The 24,448-nt window shown below is 41.1% G+C and overlaps 1 protein-coding gene across 1 annotated transcript; it reads left to right on the plus strand.

Annotated features, from left to right (window-relative positions):
- The first annotated feature begins 2,525 nt into the window (after window positions 1-2,525).
- SERPINB7 (serpin family B member 7) lies at window positions 2,526-23,729 on the plus strand. Its single transcript, XM_060614042.3, has 7 exons — window positions 2,526-2,705; window positions 8,632-8,682; window positions 9,253-9,369; window positions 14,539-14,656; window positions 18,256-18,398; window positions 19,717-19,863; window positions 22,573-23,729. The coding sequence occupies exons 1-7, from the start codon at window positions 2,538-2,540 to the stop codon at window positions 22,969-22,971; spliced, it is 1,143 nt and encodes a 380-aa protein (XP_060470025.1). The 5' UTR covers window positions 2,526-2,537; the 3' UTR covers window positions 22,972-23,729.
- The last annotated feature ends 719 nt before the right edge of the window (window positions 23,730-24,448 follow it).

Below are 24,448 nucleotides of genomic sequence, written 5' to 3' on the forward strand. Positions count from 1 at the left end.
CCCCTCCAGTATGTGTATTCTAATTCAGTAACTATAGGAGTTTTTATTTTCTTCAACAATGTACCATGAAGTAAGATTGCTTTTCCTTGTATAAACAAAATTATCCTGAGATTAGGTAATATTTTGATCAATCATTTAAGGCACATTATTTATCAATCAAGTATAGTAAGTTTGGGTCCATAAAATATCACTATAATTTCATGGGGTTTTTTAGTGTGTTTTGTCCCTAGTTTTTCCTATGCTTTATTTAAAAATTATTTTTCTTGCCTTTTATTAGACTTAAAAAACTTCAGTGAGAACATACGTATCCTTTTGTTTTGACATGAAAAATGTAGTTAAGAAGGATAGCACATTTCTTGCATTGAAATATACCATTAAGTAAGCAAATGGGCTTTGGGCTCCTGTGGACTTTTAGATCCTTAAGTTGGATGTTTGGGATTTAAAAACCATCATGAGTCTTTGTTAGTTTGTGTTAACCTGTAAATTGTAAATTTCATGTCTGTACATTAAACTAAAATGTTTGTGTAAAGAATGTAAGAATACAGTATATCTTTAGTGGAATGAAAAATTAATCTGAAGCCAGATTCTGTCTTGATTTGGAAAGAATATTCCTTGGTTGCTATGTCTGGACCATGGCCTAATGGGTAGAGTCATGCTGACATTTTCTGTGGCTTCACGTAACTTATTTTCTTCTTCAACTTCCTTCAGTTATTTAACTGGGACCCAAATCACTGGATACTTGTGCGTATTAACTTATTTCTGTTGGTGCTTGTTTATTTCTTTAAAAGATGCTATGCAAAGTAATTATAGGAGAAAGGAAAATCACACTTTTCCTTATAATAATAAGGAAATAATACTCCAATAAATACTAATGCTAGTATTTATTCATGTCACCAGATGGAATCTGGGGAGTGTATAAAAAGTAATTTGACCTTAAATATAGTTATCTATTTGCCAATGGGATTTAGACTTTATATCAAAAGAGAAGGAAAGAATCTTGCTTTCATTTCTGGAAACTAACCGTGCACCTGCGTAGAGAAAGATAAAAACAAGTATGTGAAGTGGAAACATACTATTGGCATTTATTTTCAAAATGCATAAACATGTCTGTACAGGAACGTTTAAGGATAAGTGATCTGGTACCATTAATTAATTAATTAATTTTGAAGTTTATATATATTTGAGAGAGAGAGAGAGAGAATGAGTGGGGTAAGGGCAGAAAGAGAGGGAGACACAGAATCCAAAGCAGGCTCCAGGCTCTGAGCTGTCAGCACAGAGCCCAACGCGGGGCTCGAACTCACGAACCTCGAGATCATGACCTGAGCCGAAGTTGGACACTTAACCGACAGAGCCACCCGGGCAACCCTGAATAAGATGTAATTTAGAAGGTTACGGAAGTGAAAGACTTGACCCAGGTCATACAACTGTTAGTAACAAGTTTGGGATTAGCAGTGGGTCCCTTAAGGGACTCTTGGAACCTGCCACACCATTAGGTGTAATGTCACAGAATATTCAAGGAGAATAATTTGGAGGATCCATGTTAATCCATTTAGTCAGGGCAACCCCACCTGTGGGACTGGGGATCAGTTTGAGCATTGTGGAAAAAGTCTGCAAAGAAATACCAGAGCAGATACCTGAAGAATTCCATGCCGGTGGCAGCCTTCTATATTTTGGAAACATTATCAAGAATTTGAAGACAGCCTCATTTTCATCCTAGATTCTAAATTAGCTGTTATACCTTAGGTTCTCCGGTAAGAGATAGACCTCTGTGTTGGAAGGTCATGTGCGTGTTTGTGATTCATAATATGGTTAATAGCATTTCCATTCCCCCTAAATTAGAAAAAGGTGTGACAATAACAACTACAGGATTAAGGATGTATAATATTTGAAATTGGGGAAGTCCTGAAAAGAGTTAGGATATAGGATCACTCTAAGCACATGTATGGTGGCTATACTGGAGAGTAGAAAATTATGTGTTCAATCTCCAAATGTTAACCTTTTTTAAAACTACAGATTTAGAAAGCAAGGACTATAGCTTCTTTAATAGACTGTCTAATGTCCTAATATTTGTTTTACTGCAAAGAGCACTTTTGCTCTATTTCAGCTTAGGAAGTTGAGGTGATTCACTAAACGGCCCCAGGAGGGGGTCTGCTTAGGAGGTGAGAACAGAACTGTCTGAGGCCACCGATGCTAGAAATGCCCTATGAAGGACAAATGGGAATCCGTCCTGGATGTGAGTAGGAGAGCAGAGGCAGAGACATAGAGACATTGCACTAATGTGTGTCCGTGTAAAAAAGATGCATGTATCATGATGTTGCCAGGAGAGATCGTTTTAGAGTTGTTGGTAACAAGGACACTGGATCAGAGGAAGTTGTTTTCTTTTTGTTCTAAGTTATTTGATGGTTACCTCCAAGGCTGAAGAAATGAAGCTTCAGATCTAAAACAACAGATGAATATAAAAACCTTCTCACGTCCAGAGGGTGTACTTGGAACTCATCCCGTTTCTCTGCGTTCTCTAGGCTGCGCACCGTTCTGCAATGGCCTCCCTTGCTGCAACAAATGCAGAGTTTTGCATCAACCTGTTCGGAGAGATGGATAACAGTCAAGGAAATGGAAATGTGTTCTTTTCTTCTCTGAGCATCTTCACTGCCCTGGCCCTGGTCCGTTTGGGTGCACGAGGTGACTGTGCTTCTCAGATTGATAAGGTCAGTCTCGGGTTGTGCCACTGCCCATGGTTCCGGCAATGAATCTTTTAGGGCAGATTGTTTTCTGCAAGAGCATATTCTACTGCAATGGTCCCATGTAAATGAGGCCATCTCAAGGAGGCGAAGGACACACGCTGCTCCTAGCGCTTGGGTTTGAGATGAGAGACAACAGGAATTTTCTCAGAACTGTCGCTTTGATTCTTTACCTTGGTCAAGTGGTTCTCGAAGTGTGTTTCCTAGACCTGCTGCATCAGCATCACCTGGAGGACTTGTTAGTGTTTATTTATTTTTGAGAGAGAGAGAGAGACAGACAGAGACAGAGCGCAAGCAGGGGAGGGGCAGAGAGAGAGGGAGACACAGCATCCGAAGCAGGCTCCAGGCTCTGAGCTGTCAGCACGGAGCCCGACGCGGGGCTCGAACTCACAGACCGCGAGATCATGACCTGAGCCGAAGTCGGACGCCCAACCGACTGAGCCACCCAGGTGCCCCCTGGAGAATTTGTTAGGAATGCAAATGCTTGGACCCCACCTGAGACCTAGTGAATCAGAGATTATGGGGATGGAGCCCAGCAATCTGTGGTTTCATAAACTCTGCAGGTGCACGCGAAGGCTTGGGAGCCAGTGCCTCAGTAGAAGTAGATAAGAAAGAAGCACAAGCAGAAGATGCCAGGGTCCCAACTTAAACATGAATGACCTGGGCACAAATGATGCAATAGTACATTCCAGGTAACAGCAGCCTACCTGAGTGGTTTTCACATTGTCACCAACAGCCGTAGAAAGCGCTTTTTACCTTACCCTTCGTACAGTACCCCGAACCAGGCTGGACGGGGAAGTGAAACGATCATGGTTTCCCTCTCCTCTTGGGAGTTGTAGGAGCTCGATGGCAGGTGAGACAGCAGGTCCACGCTGCACGTGGAGGTCTTTGTCATCCCTTTCTGCCCCCTCGTTCCCCCCATTATTTTCGTTCATAAACTGGAGCTAGAGGAAGCTGGTCCGTGTTGTAACCTTTCACAACTAAGCACTTGTTAAAAGTGTTTGTGCAGGTAATTTAGAATTACTCATTAGAGTATTATTAGAATAATTCATTTCTCTCTCCCGATAGCTCAGTGAATATTTGCTGCTAGGGAATAACCAGGATGGCCTCAGGATGCCATTTGTTTCCAAGAGCCGGAGTGAGTCCCAGCCAAGTACACTGAGCACCTTTAATGCGATGACAGCAGCTATAACTGCTGGGAACTTCGTCAGTGTCAGGCTCTGGGCTAAGCTCTACAGATATCTTATTTGCTGCTCGCAGTGACATCAGAGTAGGTGGTATTACCTTGATTTCGTGTGTTCCCGTGCCACCTTGACTAGCAAGTGGCAGAGCTATGATTCAAATTCAGGGTGACCTTCTAAATCAGGGTTTCAAAACCTTGGACATTTTGGGCCAGATAGTTCTTCATTGTGAGGGGCTTTTCCCCACTAGATACCATTCGGGTACCTCTTTCCAGTAGTGAGAAGCAAAAATGCCTCCAGATATTGCCAGATATCCCCCAGGAGGCAGAATCAAAAGAGTCGAGAACCATTTTCCCTAAAGCCACCGAACTGAAATGCAGCCCGAAGTACATTATTACAAAGCCTCAGTTTTTATGAAGTTAGTGCTTTGATAAATATATAGCCTTTGGCGGGGGGGGGGGGGAATGTAGCCACTAATAAAAATGTATTCATTCATTAGTATAAGTACATAATGCTTTAGAACCAAGGAAGGCAACTTGGTCTTGGAGTTAGAAAATTAGATCCAAATTCTGGTTTGGGAAAATTAGTTCATCTGTGTTAGCCTCAGTATCCTTACCTGTAAACTATAGGGTGGTGGGGCGGAGAGGGGACTTGTTGGTACCCACTTAAAAAATAGCTTAAAAGGTGTTTCTATTCCAAAGACGTGGAGACTTCACACCTATGATGAAACACCATGCCTTTAACACAACAGAAGACACAGTTACTTGTTATTGTATGATGTCAGGTTAGGAACTTTCTTGGGCTATTGCCTGATTCATTTCCTGAGGTCTCTTTGCGAGCCCCTCTCCTGCCCCCCTCCCAAGCTGCCTGGCGGGACCAGTCAACCCTTGGGAGGTGGGTCACAGTGAATTCAAAGAGCCTGTATTGCTGGGGTCTGCTCTTTTATAGTCACTGACGGGATCAGTGCCTTTCCTGAATTACTTTTTATGGCCCCTGCTCTTACAACCTCTTATAAGAAACAGGTAAGAGGACCCTCTCTCCCTCTCTGCCCTTCCCCTGCTCTCTCTCTCTGTCAAAATAAGTTTAAAAAAAAAAAAAAAAGAAGTATGTAACAGGAAAAAAATGACAACTGTAGGCACAAAACCATTCACATAACTCATTTGTACAAATATTTAGTCCTCTGCAGTATACCTCCTTGGAAATCGATTGTTTAGCTTCCCCCTCTCGCCCCCACAACCCTGGCCCAGTTAGTTTCTTGTCGCAGTGCCCAACACTTGATTCTGTGTGTCACATATGTATATTTGATCAGTTTAGTCTCTGTGGCATCCATCTATCTGTCTCTCTTAAGCATTGCCATGGACCAGTGGTCATTCTTATTTTTTATTTTTGATGCTCGGATGGTCACAGTTGGGCCAGGAGAAATCCCTTTAAACTTGTCCCTTTTTTTTGTTTTAAAATTTATTTTTATTTGAGAGACAGCGAGCGAGCAGGGGAGGGGCAGAGAGAGAGAGAGAGAGAGAGAGAGAGAGAGAGAATCCCAAGCACGCTCCTCACTGTCAGCACAGAGCCCAACATGGGACTCAATCCTGGGAACTGTGAGATCATGACCCGAGCCAAAATCAAGAGTCAGACACTAAACCGACTGAGCCACCCAGGTGCCCCCTAAACTTGTCCTTTTTAAACAGTCCTTTCAGATGGCTCTAAATCTTTGCTACCCGACCCGGTGTTCTGGGCCTGTCCTGAATTTTCTTGGTTCAAGATAGGTCAGCTACTCTCAGCAAAGATGTGATTCCTTTACTGGATAACAGTACTGAAATCCAGAATCGGCATGAAATCTGCAATCAGTTCAGTGGAGTTCAGGTGACATAGCAGGCTGATTCCCATTTGAGTGAAAAAGCAGAAAAGTACATTTATTTACAAGATCATGTGTTCAGGTTCATATTTTTTCATTTAGCTTTAATATTACTGTGCTTTTTAAATACAATGGTTTTTAAAATTTAGTTTTGTTTTCTTTGAGATGCCTACTTCCTCTCTTTTCTCTCACATAACATTTCATTGAAATAAAGTATGTCATAAATTTTTGTCTTAAATCATGTCTTTATATCACAGTGTTTTTTCAAAGTTAGGCAAATTTGAATTTTCTAAAACAATTGGGTTTTACCAAAAACATTTCAAAAATAATCACTGTAATATGTTACTTATTCTACCACTTCTGTGAGAAGACATCATAGTTTTATCATTTGGCAAGAATACACAGGTAGAAAGAAGTCCATTGGGATGCAGATAATTCATAGTCTTTTTTTTTTTTTTTTTTTGGAAAAAAATTTTTTTAATGTTTATTTATTTTTGAGAGACAGAGTGTGAGGTGAGGGAAGGGCAGAGAGAGAAGGAGACACAGAACCTGAAGCAGCCTTCAGGCTCTGAGCTGTCAACACAGAGCCCGACGCGGGGCCGAACTCCCGAACTGCGAGATAAGGACCTGAGCTGAAGTCAGATGCTTATCTGACTGAGCCACCGAGGTGCCCCAGTCTTTTTTTTTTTTTTTTTACCCTCAATCCAAAGATCCTGAAATATCTTACATTGTGTAGATCCAGGATTTTCCTTGTTTGTCATTATCTGAATATGTTACCAGTTATGAACAAGAAAAAGAAATTCTGATTTTCCTACATGGGTCAATCAGGGAATATGAGACCACAGGACTGCTAGCATTTTGGATTGTGATATCTATGCCCTTTGATATTTTATTTCATATTTATTACATTTGACTGTTTACTAGTGTCCCTGTTCATCTTTAGTCATGGTAGTTTTATTGTTGAATGTACAATTTCTTAGAGTTTCTGAAAATGTAAAAACACGTATGTATCACCTCAATATTGTACCAGTCAGGTTTACTAAAAGCCAATTGGGAATATCAGAAGAGATGGCCAGATCATTATCAAAATAGATTAAAATTAGAAATGATCAAAGAATGATGTTAAATGTTTGTGCTTGTTAAAACTTTATTCAAAAACTTAACAAGGATGACTTCTAGGGATTCAGACACCTTTTATAATATTGCTTGGGTTCCACAAAAGTTAGTTCAGGCAAGACATTTGCATTTTTGAGTCCTGACCCTGTCCCACGATACTTTATGTTTCTGGTACATCCATATATTCCCAAATGCCCATCTATCCAATGTCAAGGCAAAATGAGAAAGGAGGCTGATAGTTTTCATGCTCCACAATGGCACAGTCCTGGGGGGTGGGGGACGGCGGGATGACCCCCTCGTTGCCAGGCATGGTGAATTTTAAACTGACTACCAATTTGTGTATTGAACGTGCCTTGTTACCTGTGCCTTATCTCTCACTCCATCTCATTAATTATTATTCCAGATTAAGAGGATGTAGAAATTGAGGTAGGCTCCAATTCTCCGTGACCTGTTGAGACTAACAGTGACACTCATAGCCTTCATACATTTTCATATATTTTACTGAGCTGTTCCATTTTCTCCTACCCAGTAAGATGGTGCTATTGATTAGGGTTCTGAAGCCTTGAAGTTGAAAGGCTGCACAGAGGCACGGATAGCAGCACTGACTTAATTAAATTCCCATGTGTAATTTCTAATGGACTTCACCCCTTCTCCCTCCCTCCACCTCCCACTAGGGATATTGTTCAAATGTAGCACATACGAGCCCTTCAGGAAAACCTACATCTTTCTTACAGAAAATCTTAGCTGTTTCTGTGTATCATCCACCCACGCCTGGGAGTCAGAACACATTCGGTTTGCTCCCGACAGTTGCATAAATGAGTATCATATGCGTAGAACGCTCTATGAGAAGCTGTTTTGCATTTCAGATCCTGTGGACATCAGGGCCTGGGGAAATTCAGATAAAGTGCAACAGAACATTAAAGCTTGGGCAGAATAGCAATTATGAGAGCAATGGGATTATAAGAGCCACACAGGAAAAGCAAACACCTAAAATGATTTAATTCCAAATAATTGAAGAAGCTGAAATTACATCTCTCAAGTCCCAATTTCGCTTCACATTTAGGATTTCCTAGATGTTCAGTAACTACTTCTCCCTTTTCCGTCTTGGTGCCTACGTAATTAGCCCTAATCTTGGCCGCCACGTAGGTAAATAAAGTTTCCATTTTTTTTTAATGTCTATTTTTGAGAGAGAGAGAGAGGGAGGGAGAAGGAGAGCATGAGCAGGGTAAGGGCAGAGAGAGAGAGAGGGAGACACAGAATCCGAAGCAGGCTTCAGACTTTGAGTTGTCGGCACAGAGCCCGACACGGGGCTCAAACTCATGAACCATGAGATCGTGACCTGAGCCGAAGTCAGACAGTTAACCCACTGAGCCACCCAGGCGACCCAAAGTTTTCTATTTGATTTCAGTTTTTTATGTGATTCGTTTTGATCCTTGTCTACGTTTAGTCAGTGAGTAATTGTAAGATTGTTCCACCAGAATGAGCAAACCAAAATAGTTATCAAACACATTTCATTTTGTAGCCATCAATTTATTAACTCTGCCGGCTGGTGGCACTTGCCCTGAGTATCTGTGTTCTAACCATGTCAGTAGGGTGGCTGCACCTTTCCCTGCTGCCCGGTGTGCTAATAAGCACACACACAGATACAGCCGTTAACAATGAAGTATCTTCCTTGCTTGGTTCTGTGGGGTCTCTTCTCGTTCATCAGGACCTGGTAACTGCTTTTCTCCTTTCCTGTCTGCAGATACTTCACTTCCACAGGGTCTCAGGATGGGGAAACTCTTCTAACACTCAGGTAAAGACAATACGTTCTTCTAGGGAAGGGGAATGTGGGGCTAAAATTCGAGAAATTACTGTCTCGCCGATGTATTTAATTATGCTCGCTGTCTCCTCAAAGCAGAAGAGTATGTCTCACTCGGATTGCCATATTGTGGTATCTCAGGAACAAGTTTTGATAATTTACTTGTTAATTGTTAATTTCCCAATATTTCACCATGTGTTGGCTGGATTTTGGCAAGACAGTATGGAACTAAATGTTTTGTTTTTATCCTTTGATATCCATGGCCAACTTAGAGAGATAAAATGAATTATTTAGCACACATATGAGGCAGATTCATTATCTGCTGTTAAGAATTTTATTCTGAGGTTAATTATTTTAGTAAAACTTTTAATTAACTTTGATCACAGATGCTATTCTGAGAAGGGCAAGAAATCGTAAATTTCTGTGGCATTGCTGCTTTTATGAGCATCATTCTTTTTCAGTTCTTTTATAGCACAATATACATGTTTTATTTCATGTGTAAATGAGAACGTGGATATATTTGCCATCCCATAACACATTTTTTTATAATCTTTTCAATAACAGCCAGGACTTCAGTCTCAACTGAAGAGAGTTCTCTCCGACATAAACACATCCCATAGGGACTATGAGCTCAGCATTGCCAATGGTCTTTTTGCAGAAAAAGTGTTTGACTTTCACAAGGTAAGTGCGGCCTCCCATGTCACAAGGTTATTTCCACTCTGGATCCTAGTCTTGTTCGATCCATCGTCTGTAAAAGGGCTTGTGTCTTTCTACAGAGCCAGACAATGGTGATTTTTTTGTTTCTTATAGCTGCTAATCATGTTCCCAGATATCTTTGAAATATCATCACTGTGTTTCCAGAGTACAGCTTTACGTCTTTAGCTGAGGGATCCCCACGTTCAGGGTCACCAGACTGAGAGGCTCCAAAACCAGAAGAGACAGTGCTCTCTGGCAGTGAGGCAGAGCTATAATCGGGTGGGAGGAGAAGGCAGCTCATTTAGGGTTGTCCGTGGGCAGGAGAAAAAGTCTACCCACTTTTCCTCTAAGCTCTGTGATCCTGGGATCGCTGTGCATCCCCAGAGCTGAGTTCACCTCCTCTGTTCTCAGCTGTGCCCCGTGATCTCTCCTGCCAGCAGTAACTTTGCAGGGCGATCACTTACAAGAGCCCCTTGTGGGGGACGTAGGCAGGTAAGGACCCCGGCAGGGGGGCAGATCGGGCTGGATAGAGGCAGGGATATGGTTCACTCGAGGTCAGCAGGTGAGTGGCTCATACTGCTCGTGAAGTCTGAGCATTTGCTGTGGCATCCCACTCACCCAAGGACCAGGGAGACCCACACTGTGTTCTCTGTGCCACTGTGCTCGATCCATGCGTTCGAGCCATCGCTGCTGTGACAACCGGAAGCTGGTTAGTAGATGCATTCAAGCGGATGCAGTGCCCATGATTTTCAGGGCGTGTGTGTTCTCCCTTTTAATTCTCCACTTGTCAGACAACCGTAAAGCTTTGCTTCCATGCCCTCTCCGGGCTAATCTCCACTTGTATCTTTGCCAGCATTCTGTGTTCCACCCAACCATCATCGTCTCCTCTGTCTGTCACCCACACGGATTCTTTGCCCCCTTCTGACGCCACTCCCAACCCTTTGGCAGCCTGCCAATTATGAGGCATGAAGCCACTTTGTTTTTTAATGTTTCCAAGAAGAATCCCACACAAGCTTTACAGGGGCCACCCTGTATGTTCAGATCCACATTTTGTGTCTCTTTTCCCACACACTGCCGAGTTCCTGAGGGACTGCCAACTCTGTTGAACAGGAAGTCGAGGTGTCTATCATGTTACTGTTCACAGCACACATCCGGGTTCCCGTATCCAGCACTTAGTGTGTGTGGGGAGCAGGGCACCCAGAAGCACTGTGAACGTGAGATCTGACCACGAACATGGAAAATAGAGACACTGCCGTCTTTTCCCTCCCAGACATTTACAAGTAGAGGTAGTTATTCTAAAGAGTCCTTTTTGGGGGTGCCTGGATGGCTTAGTTGGTTAAGTGTCCGGCTCTTGATTTCGGCTCAGGTCATGATCTCACGGTTCAGGAGACTGAGTCTTGAACTGGGCTCCTCGCAGAGTGTGGAGCCTGCTTAAGATTCTCTCTCTCTCCCTCCCTCTCTCTCTCTCTCTCTCTCTCTCTCTCTCTCCCTCCCTCTGACCTTCCCCTGCTTGTGTTCACGCTCTCTCTCAACAATAAAAAATAAAATAAAATGAGAACTTTTAAAAAGTTTCTCTATTTTGAGAGAGGGACAGAGCATGAGTAGGGGAGGGGCAGAGAGAGAGAATTCCAAGAAGGCTCGATGCTGTCAGCACAGAGCCCAATGCAGGGCTTGAACTCACAAACCATGCATGAGATGACCTGAGCCGACATCAAGAATCGGATGTTTAATCGACTGAGCCATCCAGGTGCCCCATAAAAACTAGTTTTGATTAAAGATGTAACTATTGTTAACTTTCAGTTGTCTGATCAGTACAAAGATAGAGCATCTCCAATTTTTTTACATTTGTTTTTCAACAGTTTTTTTTTTTACTCATATCTGAATATGGATGAGTCTATGAGAACTGATGAGGATAATAATAACGTATAAATTATCTTTACAAAAAGTAAGGTAGCATAGAAGACCTAACCACCATCTCCCCATACTTTCTCCCTCCTCCCCAAATCCGTGCTAAATCTCTCTTGGTCAGACCTCTGAGGATGTCATTCCATTACTCCCCCAAGCTCTGCTATCATTTTGGGTAAGTTCAGTGTCCTGCGACACCCAGCTGTGAGGTCACCTTCCCTCCTTATAGTCTCCTGACCCTCTCTCTCTACCATTACAGTGACAAATGCTCAAGCCACACCCTGAAACTCATCAACGCCCAGAATGTTGCACTCCTGAAATCTACAACTTGAGTTTCTCCTTAGTGGCCACATCATCCCATACTTCTCAGTCTCTCATTATTTCATGCCCACTCTACCTGTTCCTCAACTTGCACTGACTGAGTTCTGCAATCTTTCCCTCTCTGCATCGGCTCTCAACGTATCAGCTCTCTCTTTCCCCCAACAGAACCCCACCTGGATCAACCCCATGACTTCTCTCCGCAGGTGCACCTCAGCTCCTACGTGACGCTTGTGCCACGCCTGGATATGTGGTCACCACCGCAACACCCTGGGCTCCCAGCCTAGCTAGGTGTTCTCAGTGCTGACCGACAGTCAGCTGTGTGCTCATGGTCATTTCTTTTTCCCATTCCTCACAACAGTTATTGAAATCTCTTCTGCTTCTCTCAATTTCCCAACAACCTCTTATTGCCACCATCAGTTTCAACTAGGTCTGTGCCAGGAGCTCCAGGTCTCTGATGCCTTAGATTTTTCTAGTTGGCCCTGGAGCAGGAGAAGGGCCTAGTGGTGTGGGAGCCCATGTGAGGACAGGAAGTCGTGGGATTTAGTGGAAAAAAGCCTGGGCTTTCTTCAGTATACTTGCTGCCTCCCCTGGTCAGAGAATCACCACAGTAACAGGATTTCAACCACTGCCTTTGGGTGGGTGGATGTCTGGATCATGAGGGGTTGCCCGAGACCTCAGGGTGACACCCCTTTGCTCCTTAGAGCTGCCGCTCTGGGCTCCTGGAATGACCAGCCAGAGGGAAGGGATGGCTCTGCTCGCCCCCCCCCTCACCCCCACCACCCCACTGCTCTCCACCTTGTCATGACCACAGACTGGGACTTGATCCTAAATCTTCCAATCGTTTGCCATGTACCCAAAAATAGTTTCCATCCCTGGCACAAGCACTTTCAACTTTCAAATGTCTTTTTCTTTAAGAGAAAATTAATTTAATACTGAAATGAAATATATGTTGTAATATACAAGGATGAATATTTTGTCCTAGATAGGCAATTTGATCTTAAAGTTAATGGAGGAATTTTCAAGAGACAAAGCAACAGTATGACTCTTTCTTAAAGATGAACACATTATGTACGTTCATGGAACAAACTGTATATGGAGACAAAGGATTGGACATGAGTTGTCTTACGTTTCAGCTTCTCTTCTACAGGTAGAAGCACATCCACCTCAGAATAATGTGTTTTCATTTTTAAGCAATAAATTCCCATCTCCACTTGTCTTTTACTTGACAAAGACAATAGAGGCCATCGGGGGGATCCACATCTAACTTACACCCTGCCCCCTTTCCCCTTCCCTTCATTTTCGGAGGGGATACTTTGTTTAATGGATAATTCATCCATTTCTTTTTGCCTCTTCACCCCCAGTTGCTTGGTGACATGTTTCTAGCAGTATTTTTCTGGAATCTCTCTCACTCTACCGTTTTCTTCCTCATAGCATATAAATGTGCTCCAGGTACACATCTTCTAAATTTTTCTCTCCTTTTTTTTTTTTTTTTTTTAAAGCTACCCCATGATTCTCTTCCCTTTTCTGGGCATCTCACTCTGTCAATCTAAGCTTGAAAAGTCAAGCTTCTCCAATCAAGCTTCTGTATAGGCAGAATCCGTTTTCCACCCTCTCTCACTGCTCTCTCTATTGCAATACACCTTCTACCTTCTACTTCTCCTGAAGCTTCTCTTACCAAGGTGATTAATGGCTTCCAATGGACACCAGGCTGTGGGCTCTTGGCAAAGTTTTGATCTTATCTGCCTCCTTAGTGTTCCACACTGCTGTAGCAACCCCGAAAACTTTCCCCCTTCGTGGTTTCTGTGGCATTAATTTCTCCTGTTTTTCTGTCTTCTCCTTTATCTCCATTTCCTTTGTTTATCTTTATTCGTCTACTCATCTCTGAAATAGGAGTGTTCTTTAGAGTTTTGCCCTCAGGCAACTTCCAATTTGCGTCTACTAGCTGCCTCAATTCAGGACCTTTCTATATCCCTCTGGATAAACTCTAAGGACATTTTAACAAGTTCCTTTATCTCCAATCCATTGTTTTTCCTAGGCTGATTTCAGAGTCACCTTTACAAAATGCACATTTAATTACATTACTCTCCTCTTTACATCCTTTCAATAACTCTCCCTAAAATAAAACGAAAGCTCCTTATCCAAGGAGATAAGACATGCTCTTCCTCTGTCCTGGCTTGTGCCTCCACTTGCCCCATTCACCATAGGCTTCAGGCATCAGAAACTCCTGCTGGGCTCCTGAGTGTGCAAAGATCCTCTTACTCCCCTGAGGGTACTGCTGCCTGGAGGGCTCGCCTTTTCTGCTCTTCCTCCTCAACTTCACGTCTTCCTTCCTTTCTTTCTTTCTTTCTTTCTTTCTTTCTTTCAGTTTTATTTATTTAAATAAGCTCTATACCCAATGTGGGGCTCAAGAGTCACATGCTCCTCTGACTAAGCCAGCCAGGCGCCCCAACTTCATTTCTTTCAAGTACAGGCAAGTCTAGGGGCTTGGGCTGTATCTTAAGTGCAGGAAGTAGCCCGGAAGCCTTCCTACTGCTTTCAGTATGAAGGGGGTGATGCAAGCAAGGGAGGCAAGCTAGGAGGCTGTTGACATGTTTGTGATGAGAAAGCAGTGGTAAAGCCAAGAGAATGGGCTTTAGTCGTAGTCGCTGTTAGCCTCCCCTAATCCATTTCAGATAAACTTACGTTCAAATAGCGTGCTTGCTGTGCAAATTCAGTTGCAGGCTTTCCAGCTCCCCTTCCAGCCATATTTTCATATTTCTAGCCATATTTCCCCATCTTTGAGTGAGGAATGAGTCCTCGAGTAAGATGATGGAAATAAAGAGACAAGTTCAAAAACAGATTTGTTATATGCTTAGTTAATGGTGTAAATACAAGAACTGTGTATTGCTTATAGACTTACTTATTACTGTAATTATTTATGTTTTTTAGAACTATATTGAGTGTGCTGAAAAATTATACAATGCCAAAGTGGAACGAGTTGACTTTACAAATGATGTAGAAGATACCAGATATAAAATTAATAAATGGATTGAAAATGAGACACATGGTGAGTGCAACCCTATTTTTCTAAAAGATTTGTCAGTGATATGTGAATCCTGAGAATGGTCAACTTTAGAGCTGGAAGTCTTTTGTAAGACGTGAAAGGAAACAGTTCCTCCTAATCCAATGTAATGATTGCTGTTATTGAAAATTGCTCGTGCACTGTTGGTGGGAAGCAAATTGGTGCAGCCACTGTGGAAAACAGCATGGAGGTTCTTCAAAAAGTTAAAAACAGAATTATCAATATGACCCAGTAATTCCACTCCTGGGTATTTACCCAAAGAAAACAAAAACACTAATTTGAAAAGATACATGCACGCCTGTGGTTACTGCAGCATTATTAACAGTAGCCAAGTTATGGAAGCAGCCCATGTGCCCATCAGGAGATTAATAAAGAATATGTGGTATATGTATCTATATCTAGATAGAGAGATAAATAGATAGATAGATAGATAGATAGATAGATAGATAAGAGTATTAGTAAGCTATAAAAAAGAATGAGATCTTACCATTTGCACCAATGTGGCTGGACCTAGTGGGTATTATGCTAACTGAAATAAGTGAGACAGAGAAAGACAAATATTATGATTTCACTCATATGTTGAATTTAAAAAACAAAACAAATAAAGAAAAAAGATACAAACAAACGACCAGACTTTTAAATACAGAGAACAAACTAATGGTTGCCAGAGGGGAGGCAGGTGTGAGTATGAAATAGGTGAAGGGAATTAAGATACACTTATCTTGATGAGCACTGAGTAATGCGTAGACTTGTTGAATGATCATATTGTATACCTGAAAGGAATATAACACTGTATGTTAGTTATACTTCAATTAAAAAAAAAATAGAATGGCGGTTACCAAGGGCTGGGGGTTGGTGCTTAAAGGGGAGTTGTTCGGTGCATTTAGAGTTTCAGTTTTGTGAGATGAGTTCTGAATATGTGATATACAACAAAATGTTCACCATTAATGCCACTGACCTGTTAGATGATAAATTTTATGTTTTTTCACTCACATTAAAAAATGGCGAGCAAAAATTCCTCATAATCCTAGCACCTCAACAAATCACTGGCTTCATTTTCCCATGTTCTATTCTAGTCCTTGGCCTTATGCATAAGGAATAAGTTGACCTAGTTATGTTCATAGTTTATGTTCACATCTGTGTCTAGATTTTCTTCTTCACATTCTATCTCTGACACTTTTACAGGCGACTTTGCAATTTTTCATAACCATTTAATTGCATAGACCAAGTATGAAATAAAGAATGTAAACATAACCCTTAATAATTTTTCTACTTCTTATATGGTGGAGTGATAATATTTGAGACATACTGGTTAAATAAAATATATTATTAAATAAAAAAGAAAGAAAATTGCTTTAGTATTTGTCCACAATGTGGTTTTGAGTAATTTTAATAATGGGAATGCTTTATACTTTTCAGAAATCTTATCTATTATTACATTATCTCATTGGATTGAGAAAGAATCCTGTGAGACAAATACTGATTTTATTATGACCATTTCATAAATTAGTGACAAGCTGAATTAATATACTCAATTATCCTCATTATCTTACACCTGGTTAGTGAACAAAGACTAAAAGTGGTTTATAGGATATTATTTTCAATGACCACAGCATTATATTTCATTCTAATGATTAATCCAATATCTTTCTGTTTTCTTCTTGGGTTGAAGAATCGCATTAAAATTATGACATCCTACTGTGAAATGTATTTTTATATGATTGCTTCTCTTACAAGATGCGTAGTTTATCTTTCACTTTAAAATTCTCTTCATTTATCAAAATAATATATGTGTCAAAGGTAGTATCTTCCCGAAAAAGTACATTGCTTAATTGGTTGGTAAGTGTCTTGCACAGCTAAAAACTGAATTCCCGCAAATGTTCTGGTTTAGTTCAAAACAAATAAGAAAATGTATTCACTGCTATTTTGCTAATCGGTCGATTCCAAACCGAGTCATTTCTTTACCAAAGGCTGACCTTGGTTTATACTCTGAAAAACACACATGTATTTGCTGAGTCTGGTTCTGTTTCAAAAATATGAGACATGACTTGCATTCTTCAATGCAAACATACTATAATTAGCCCTGGGAATAAGAGTGCAGTGTCTCAATTTGCTTTTTGTTCATGGTCATTACCTCAGTAGAGGGTTACTTTGACCATTAGCCATCACATGTTTCAAATATACTACTCTCAAACCAAGAAAAAATATGCAATTGCTTTTTCTTTCTTTTAAGTTTATTTCTTTATTTTTGAGAGAGAGAGGGAGACAGAGGATCTGAAGTGTCTCTGTGCTGACAGCAGAGAGCCTGATGCGAGCTCAAACTCACGAACCATAAGACCATGACCTGAGCTGAAGTCAGAAGCTTAACTGACTGGACCACCCAGGCGCCCCTGCAATTGCTTTTTCTAATAACTGAGTGGGACTCTATTTAGTGTTTAGTGTTTAAGGGTATCAGATTGCTAATACGTTTTTCCATCTGGACCAATGATTAATTTCTCTTCCTTTTTTATTCAAATCTATCCGAAAATTATTCTCATTTTGGTAAGCATTGGTTCTTAATGCTGAATACTTCAGAATGCTGCCAACATTTCACCGAACTCACCCAAGTCTTGTTGCCCCTTGCCCATCCTCCGCACACTACCAGAGCACCCCTTTTGGAAGGTAAATCTGACCCATCATGACCTTGTCCTTTCTTATCTTCCAATGGATCCTCAGCAATCATTTTCCATTGCCTTCAGGATAATCCAAAATTACTGCCAGACATTCAAGACTCTTCATTAGTTGGCCCCTCCCTCTAACCTTTCCAACCCTCCTTTCCCTAATGCATCAGAATGTGCTAGGCTTTCCCCAAACACACCGTGCTTTTCCAGGCTTCCATGTCTTCGAATAAAGAGCTTCTGCTATACGCAATTTCTCTCCACCTCGCGCCTCACCCTCAGCTCAAGCAGAGGGCCGAGCCAGAGAGGGCAGCCCTTGTCTGTGCTCCCACAGCACACTGAGCACATGACTATGGTACCAGTGTAGGCAGCTCCCTGAACTGGACTGTGAGTCCAATGTTGGCAAAGACCATGTCTTTCATGGTTGTGATTCAAGCATCAAGAATAGGGTTGACGTCGAGCAAAAATCTTGTTATGTGGAATGAAGGAAGTAATTAGCCCTCTCAACAGAATGGAGTTAAGTTCTATCTGGAATGCTGTGGCCTCGTCCAGGTGGTAAAGGTAGTTTGGGCTTACCAGCAAGGAGGGGCTTCGGGAGTCCTCTTTCTGGGTTGGAATCCTGTTGCCGTAACTTCTTGTTGTGTGATGTAAAAATTACTTACTCTCTCTGTGCTCCAGCATCCTCAACAGGAAATGGAAACAATCATAGTGCCTACCCCACAGAGACTTTTGTGAGGATTAAACCAAATCTTGCACACAAAGTATTTAGAGAGTACTGGACAGAGTGATTGATTGCTCATAGGCTATGACAAATATCATTGTTATTATTCTAATTATGTCTTAAGGAAGAATATCATGTTCATCTTGTCTTTTTAGAAAAATTACATTAAAACTTAACATTTTTTTCCTCCACTTATTTTTCAAAAGGCAAAATCAAGAACATCTTTCAAGAAGGTAGCATAAGTTCTTCTGCTGTCATGGTGCTGGTGAACGCTGTGTACTTCAAGGGCAAGTGGGAGTCGGCCTTCTCCAAGAACGAAACCCTAAATTGCCGTTTCAGATCTCCCAAGGTATGGAAATCTATTCAATTAAGATTCTTTTGCCAAGAGTATTCCCACACTTGATCTTAGCCAAAAGGCCGAGAAGCTATTGCCAATAGTATTCCTTTGCAGAAATTATGATATTTACATAGACAAAGGATGGACTCATCATTTCTTTGCTCCTTTCTTCCACTGCTCACCAATGCTTTGTGGTGGATTGCTTATAAAACACACTTTCTATTCTCCTGATAATGCAGGTTATGGATCACAATTGGAGGTATCCCAGAAATTGACATTTCTTAAAATATATTCAAAATTGAGAAAGGTAATAAAGTACGAATTCATTTTTAAGATATTCTAGTTGGATGCTTGTAAGAAGAAAATGGGACAAAAGCGTGTCCTGTATTTTTCTTCCGATTCTAACTGTGGGTGGGGTGTACGGTTCTAGTCATTTAATACCGATGAGTTTTCCCGAGTCAAAGTGAGGGTGCATTTGTTTCCTTTTACAGAGGAAGAAGTTATGTTTAGTAACGTTATGCATTTCCAAGTGTCAGTCCTAATCAACTTTTGTAAAATATATATTCTTGTGTTTTTTGTTTGTTTTTTGTTTTTACCAATTTGTACACAATAATCTTAGAGTATAGTAGTAGCATCAAGGCTTTGGAGTCGGAAGTACTGTGTCGGGGTCCCTGCCTCGTGTCACAGAATCTGCGTTGTCCTAGGCAAGTCAGCTTAACCACCGTAGACCTTCCTACCCTCCCAAATAAGGCGATTCCGCTAACTGACCTATAAAGTTTCTTTCAATCATTCAGCCTTTTATGTTCATGCAGAGAAGACTAAACTTGATAAATATTGCTATGAATACTGAAGATATTTTCTTTCATTGGAGGTAAAATACAGACCAGTACTATCAAAATCACACAATTTTAGATGAGGTCTTATTAAAAAATCTGTAGCATTCATTTTAAATTATAATTCTATTTAATAATTATTCATTACTTATATAGACATTTTCAGGTAAAACACTAGGTGCAAGGCCATGTACCAAGTTCTAGGTATATTAAGTCACATCATCTCTACAATGATCCTATGCAGTAGAGACTATTTTTACCCGCATTATATGGATGAGGAAATGGAAGCACAGAGAGGTGCTAGCCCAAAGCTATACATCTGGGAGTTTTAAACCCAGGCAGTTAATCCCAAAGCTGGGAACCAATGCAATGCAATCACTATTGGCAACAGGTCAGGAAGAATCTACTGAATCGACTGGACAAAGGCTAAAGACTATTCTTATTTTATTGTGAAATAAGGTGGGCTTATAAAATGTTTTTTGTGACTTGACTTTCAGTGTCCTGGGAAAGCAATCACCATGATGCACCAAGAACGGAAGTTCAATTTGTCTGTCATTAGGGACCCGCCCATGCAGGTTGTTGAGCTCAAGTATCATGGCGGCATAAGCATGTACATAATGCTGCCCGAGAATGACCTGTCCCAAGTAAGTTACTACTGCCACTTTCACTACTGGGGACTTAGAAGATTTTTAAGATATTATTGATTGTGTTTTTATGCATCCACTTGATGATTTCAGGCTGTAAGAATCAGAGATTTGCCTGCTGATTCCTTTATTTGACAAATATTTAAGGAGTACCTACTCTGTGCCTGACACCATTATAGATAGATGCTGAGATTGACTTACTTCAGTTTAGCCTAAATTTTAGTTGAATAGCTATGAAATTGGCACCCTCTCAAAACTCAGCGTTGGAGGGAAAAGGGTATGAGTTTAGGTCTTTGCACTTGACCATCAAAACAGTCTTGCATGTGTTATTAGAACTTTGATAGACTGACCATTTTAGGCAGGAATGATACAGTGGGGTTTTGGGCCTTTGAGCATCAAAATGTACGGTCTCACCGAGTTTCTGTGTCTCTGCGAAAAGCGTAGGTTAGGGACTGCCCTGTGACTGATGTAGCCAGGGCAACAGACCAGCACAGTGCAAGGGACAAAAAGAGGCATCCCAGGGGCCCCACAAGGCCACATGGCATCACCATGTCTCAGATCCTGATTTTCTTCCAGTCCTTCTTTCTCGTTTCCTCCCTGTGAATTTGGCCTCCTGAGCCTGTGACCTGAAATCCCAGAAGCCTGGATCTTTGGTTGCTCTCTGTACTTCCAGTCAGAAGGAATAATAGACGCCATTCAGTGAGCACCTACTGTGTGCCGGGCTGTGTGCTCTGAGCCTCATTCATGTTGTCTTATTTGGTCCACACAGCAACCATGTGGGATAGGGAAAGGAGGCTCATGGGATTTGGTCAATTTGTCTGATAAATACCTATGTACAAATGTGTGTGTGTGTGTGTGTGCGTGTGCACATATATCAACTACCCTAAAAAGTTACATCTAAAGTTTAAAATATTTTTGTGTTTTGATTTGTAAAATAATGAATGTTGCTTTTAAAATAACTGGGAAGTAAAAAGAATATGAAGAAATGCTCCTCCTACCCAGAGGCATTATTTTCCATTCCATCTTTTTCCTATGATTTAGAAACTTTGGACTTTAAAACTTGGGACATGTAATTTCTACAGGGACAAAACCACCCAATCATTATAATGATTTTCATTTAGCTTCATTTTAATTACCTTTTTGGACATGGACAGCAAGAAGAATGTCATAAAGTTGCTATTATTAAATCTAAAGTTGACAATATAAAATATTGGTATTCCTATGAAATCAATAATTCACTCGATAATCTTTATCAACATTTTAGCACACATCAATTATTTTAACTTCAAATAATCTACAGTAATAGAGAAAGTAGCCCATATAAAACAAACAGTAGATAACTCGAAAGATAGATTTGTTCTTACACTTACTGTCTGAGTTTTTCTTTTCTGTCATGGATTTTCCTAATGATGTTTCAATCAGATTAATATAAATCCACTATATACTTACATTATCCTACATAATGGAATAATGAGGAAGTTGGCTTTACAGTGAGCCATCAAATGAGGAAAAAATTCTAAGTCAGAATGAGACGTTATTACTGACTAACCATGAACTGGATAATTTACACACATAAAATTTAAATTAGGCTAAATTTGATTATATAAGTTTAGGTTCTTGATAAGGATAGCTGTGAAAGGCTGTTTAGGATTCTAGTGAGCCTGAATTTGAGAACAAATGTCTATATATAAGATTTGTAATCAGTGTGCGTGTGACTAGTCTCTGATCAGTTCTCAGTATTCAGGAGTTGGTGAATTCCACTCATGAATCATCTGGGGCAACAGTGGTGCTAGAGAGAGAGCCGTGGGCTCCTAGCTGTGTAACCGAGGTGCCCACCTATGCAGTTCAGCACATTTCCTTACAATGTCTTGAACTTCAGCTGTCAAGTTGGGTAGGAGAGCGTGTTTGGATCCAAGCCGCCCAGATGGTGTAGGTGACGGTGCTGGAAGGTAGTGATCACCTAAACCCTCGAAGCTAGAGCTCTGGGCTCCTTGCCTTGGGCCACCTGGGGTCCATTGGTTCTTCCCGCAAGCTGTGCAAACATTACCATTTTCTATGTCTTTAGTGATGGGAAATGGTCGAGAAATGCTGACTTAAATGACCACTAACTTCCTTTCTCCCTCTGATGATCTCTGATACCCTAATTCCTTCACTTGCCCGTTGTTCCACTTTGGCTATATTTGTGGCTATATTTGTTTGTATGGGGGCAGAGAACAGAAATGCCTGGAAATACAAGTCACACCTTGTCACAGCAGAGCAAATTAAACAAGTGATTTAATAGAGTGCTTGAACTGTTTGTGTTAATAGTTTCCCATTTTCAGACTCTCCAAAATCCATTCACATACTTACATGCAAATATCTAGGAGAGGATAATTATGGAAAACTGTCTTTGTAGTTGATGATATTTCATTTCTCTCTTAAGCATATATTTTTTTTTTGAGAGAGACAGTGTGTGGGAGAGCAGGGGAGGGGCAGAGAGAGGGGGAGAGCACTAGCAGGAGAGAGGGGCAGAGGGAGAGCGAGAGAGAGAGAGAGAGAATGAATATCAAGCAGGCTCCATGCTCAGTGCAGAGCCTGATGTCGGGCTCGATCCCACAACCCTGGGATCATGACCTGAGTCAAAATCAAGATTCCCATGCTCAGCCAGCTGGGCCACCCAGTTGTGCCTTAAGCATATGATTCTAAATTGCCTTTTCAACATTCCTACAGATTGAAAACAAGCTGACCTTTCGGAATCTAATGCAGTGGACCGATCCGAGAAAAATGAGCTCTCAGCATGTCGAGGTGTTTCTCCCTCGGTTCAAGATAGAGAAGAATTATGAAATCAAGCATCATTTAAGAGCCCTGGGGCTGAAGGACATCTTTGATGAATCCAGAGCTGATCTCTCTGGTATAGCTGCTGGAGGTCGTCTGTATGTGTCCAAAATGATGCACAAGTCATACATAGAGGTTGCTGAGGAGGGCACGGAGGCGGCCGCCGCCACAGGGAATAACATAGTAGAAAAGCAGCTCCCTGAGTCCAGGGTGTTCAGAGCTGATCACCCGTTCCTCTTTGTCATCAGGAAGGATGACATCATCTTGTTTAGCGGCAAAGTCTCTTGCCCTTGAAAATCCAGTTGGTTTCTATGACAGTAGTTCCCTGCAACATCAAGGAACCACCACAAGGGAATAGATTTGAGTGTGACGGAAGCACATGGTGTTTCCCTTGCATTTCCTTCCTTCTAATATTGGTCAGGCAGATGATTTGGGTGTCTTGACCCTTCGCAGACACCTGGTTGCTTGTCCTGATCCCACTTTAGCCTTTCTACTACCGTGTGCCTCGCCCATTTCTAAGTTCACTCTCTTTTTACCCCCACTCATTCCCGCCATTCTCCCCTGGAGCCCCTTGCACCCAGAGCTGGGCCCCATCTGGGAATTGTGGAGTTGCTCTGCTGGCAGTGACGATGCAGAAGCAGCCCTCGGATCTTGTCTGAAACTCTGTAGTTATCCCAGCTACTGGATATGGATATCCCAGCTACTCCGGTTTCATGGTTAACGAGCTCGGAAGGAAGCCCGGCTACTGAACCTGGGTGTGAGGGATAACCTTTCCTTGCCGACCTAAGAAGACAGTAGAGCTTACTTTCACACATCTGATTTGAAATCAGTGTCTAATTTAGATGCTAAAAACTATAGATTTGGGATTAGGGGACAACGAAAATATTTCGTCAATAACTTCAAGTTGATGTCTTTCAGTCTTTCCTTGATACAGACTTTTTTTCCTTGATAGAGACTTAATATGTACATAGTTTTTCAAATATTAAATATCTTTTCACTACTGCCATTTGTTATTTACAGTAGATATCTCATGTGCTGTGTAGTTTACAAGTTTTTCCTCTTATTTATCAGAATAAATAAATACAACAGAGCTGGACAGTGTGATTGTTCTCCTCTAACCAATGGTAAGACTACCAGCACTTTATCTGGTAGGCCAAGCAAACAAGCAACAAGTGGAAAGAATGCTTTTTAAGTATAAATCTGATTTGGTTCAATGTTGCTAATTTATTACACATGAAAGTTACTTTTACAGACACATAGGCTGATAAGGTAATTTTAAATACTAAGATTTAAGTTCATTAGGAAAAGGATTTGCATATGTGAATATTTATAATAAGACATAAGTAACTTTACAAAACAGATCAAAAATAAGTTGAGAATGAGTAGACCAAGCTGAACTCATTTAGAATTTTATAAACAGGAACAGCCTATTGACTTATGTTTTTATCACAGAAGACTTTCACCTGAATAGAAACTAAATAAATCTGGATAGTCTATAGCATGGCATTGTGGTGCATAAAACTAGCCCTGGCAGCTATTTGATTTTCAACCATTATTTTGGAGTCCGTGAATACAGCACGAATGAGTTAATGTGACATGATTTGACAGATGTAGAAAAACCTCCGACCGAATAATCACTAATCTGCCACACCTGAAATAACTATTGTGTCTTTAAGAGATATTTATGGTGGGGGGTGGGGGGAGTGAAATTAACTGGTATGCATGGGTATCTTTTTTTTTCAGGAACTAATTTTTCTGATTAACCCCATTC

This window comes from Panthera onca, chromosome D3 (genome assembly GCF_046562875.1).
Source record: "Panthera onca isolate mPanOnc1 chromosome D3, mPanOnc1 haplotype 2, whole genome shotgun sequence".
Classification (NCBI taxonomy): domain Eukaryota; kingdom Metazoa; phylum Chordata; class Mammalia; order Carnivora; family Felidae; genus Panthera; species Panthera onca.

Excerpts from the sequence above, each read along its gene's own strand:
- SERPINB7 (XM_060614042.3), top strand. The coding sequence starts at position 2,538 with ATGGCCTCCCTTGCTGCAACAAATGCAGAGTTTTGCATCAACCTGTTC. Across the intron at positions 9,370-14,538 it reads AAGTGTTTGACTTTCACAAG|AACTATATTGAGTGTGCTGA; the intron begins GTAAGTGCGGCC and ends TATGTTTTTTAG. Across the intron at positions 19,864-22,572 it reads CCGAGAATGACCTGTCCCAA|ATTGAAAACAAGCTGACCTT; the intron begins GTAAGTTACTAC and ends ACATTCCTACAG.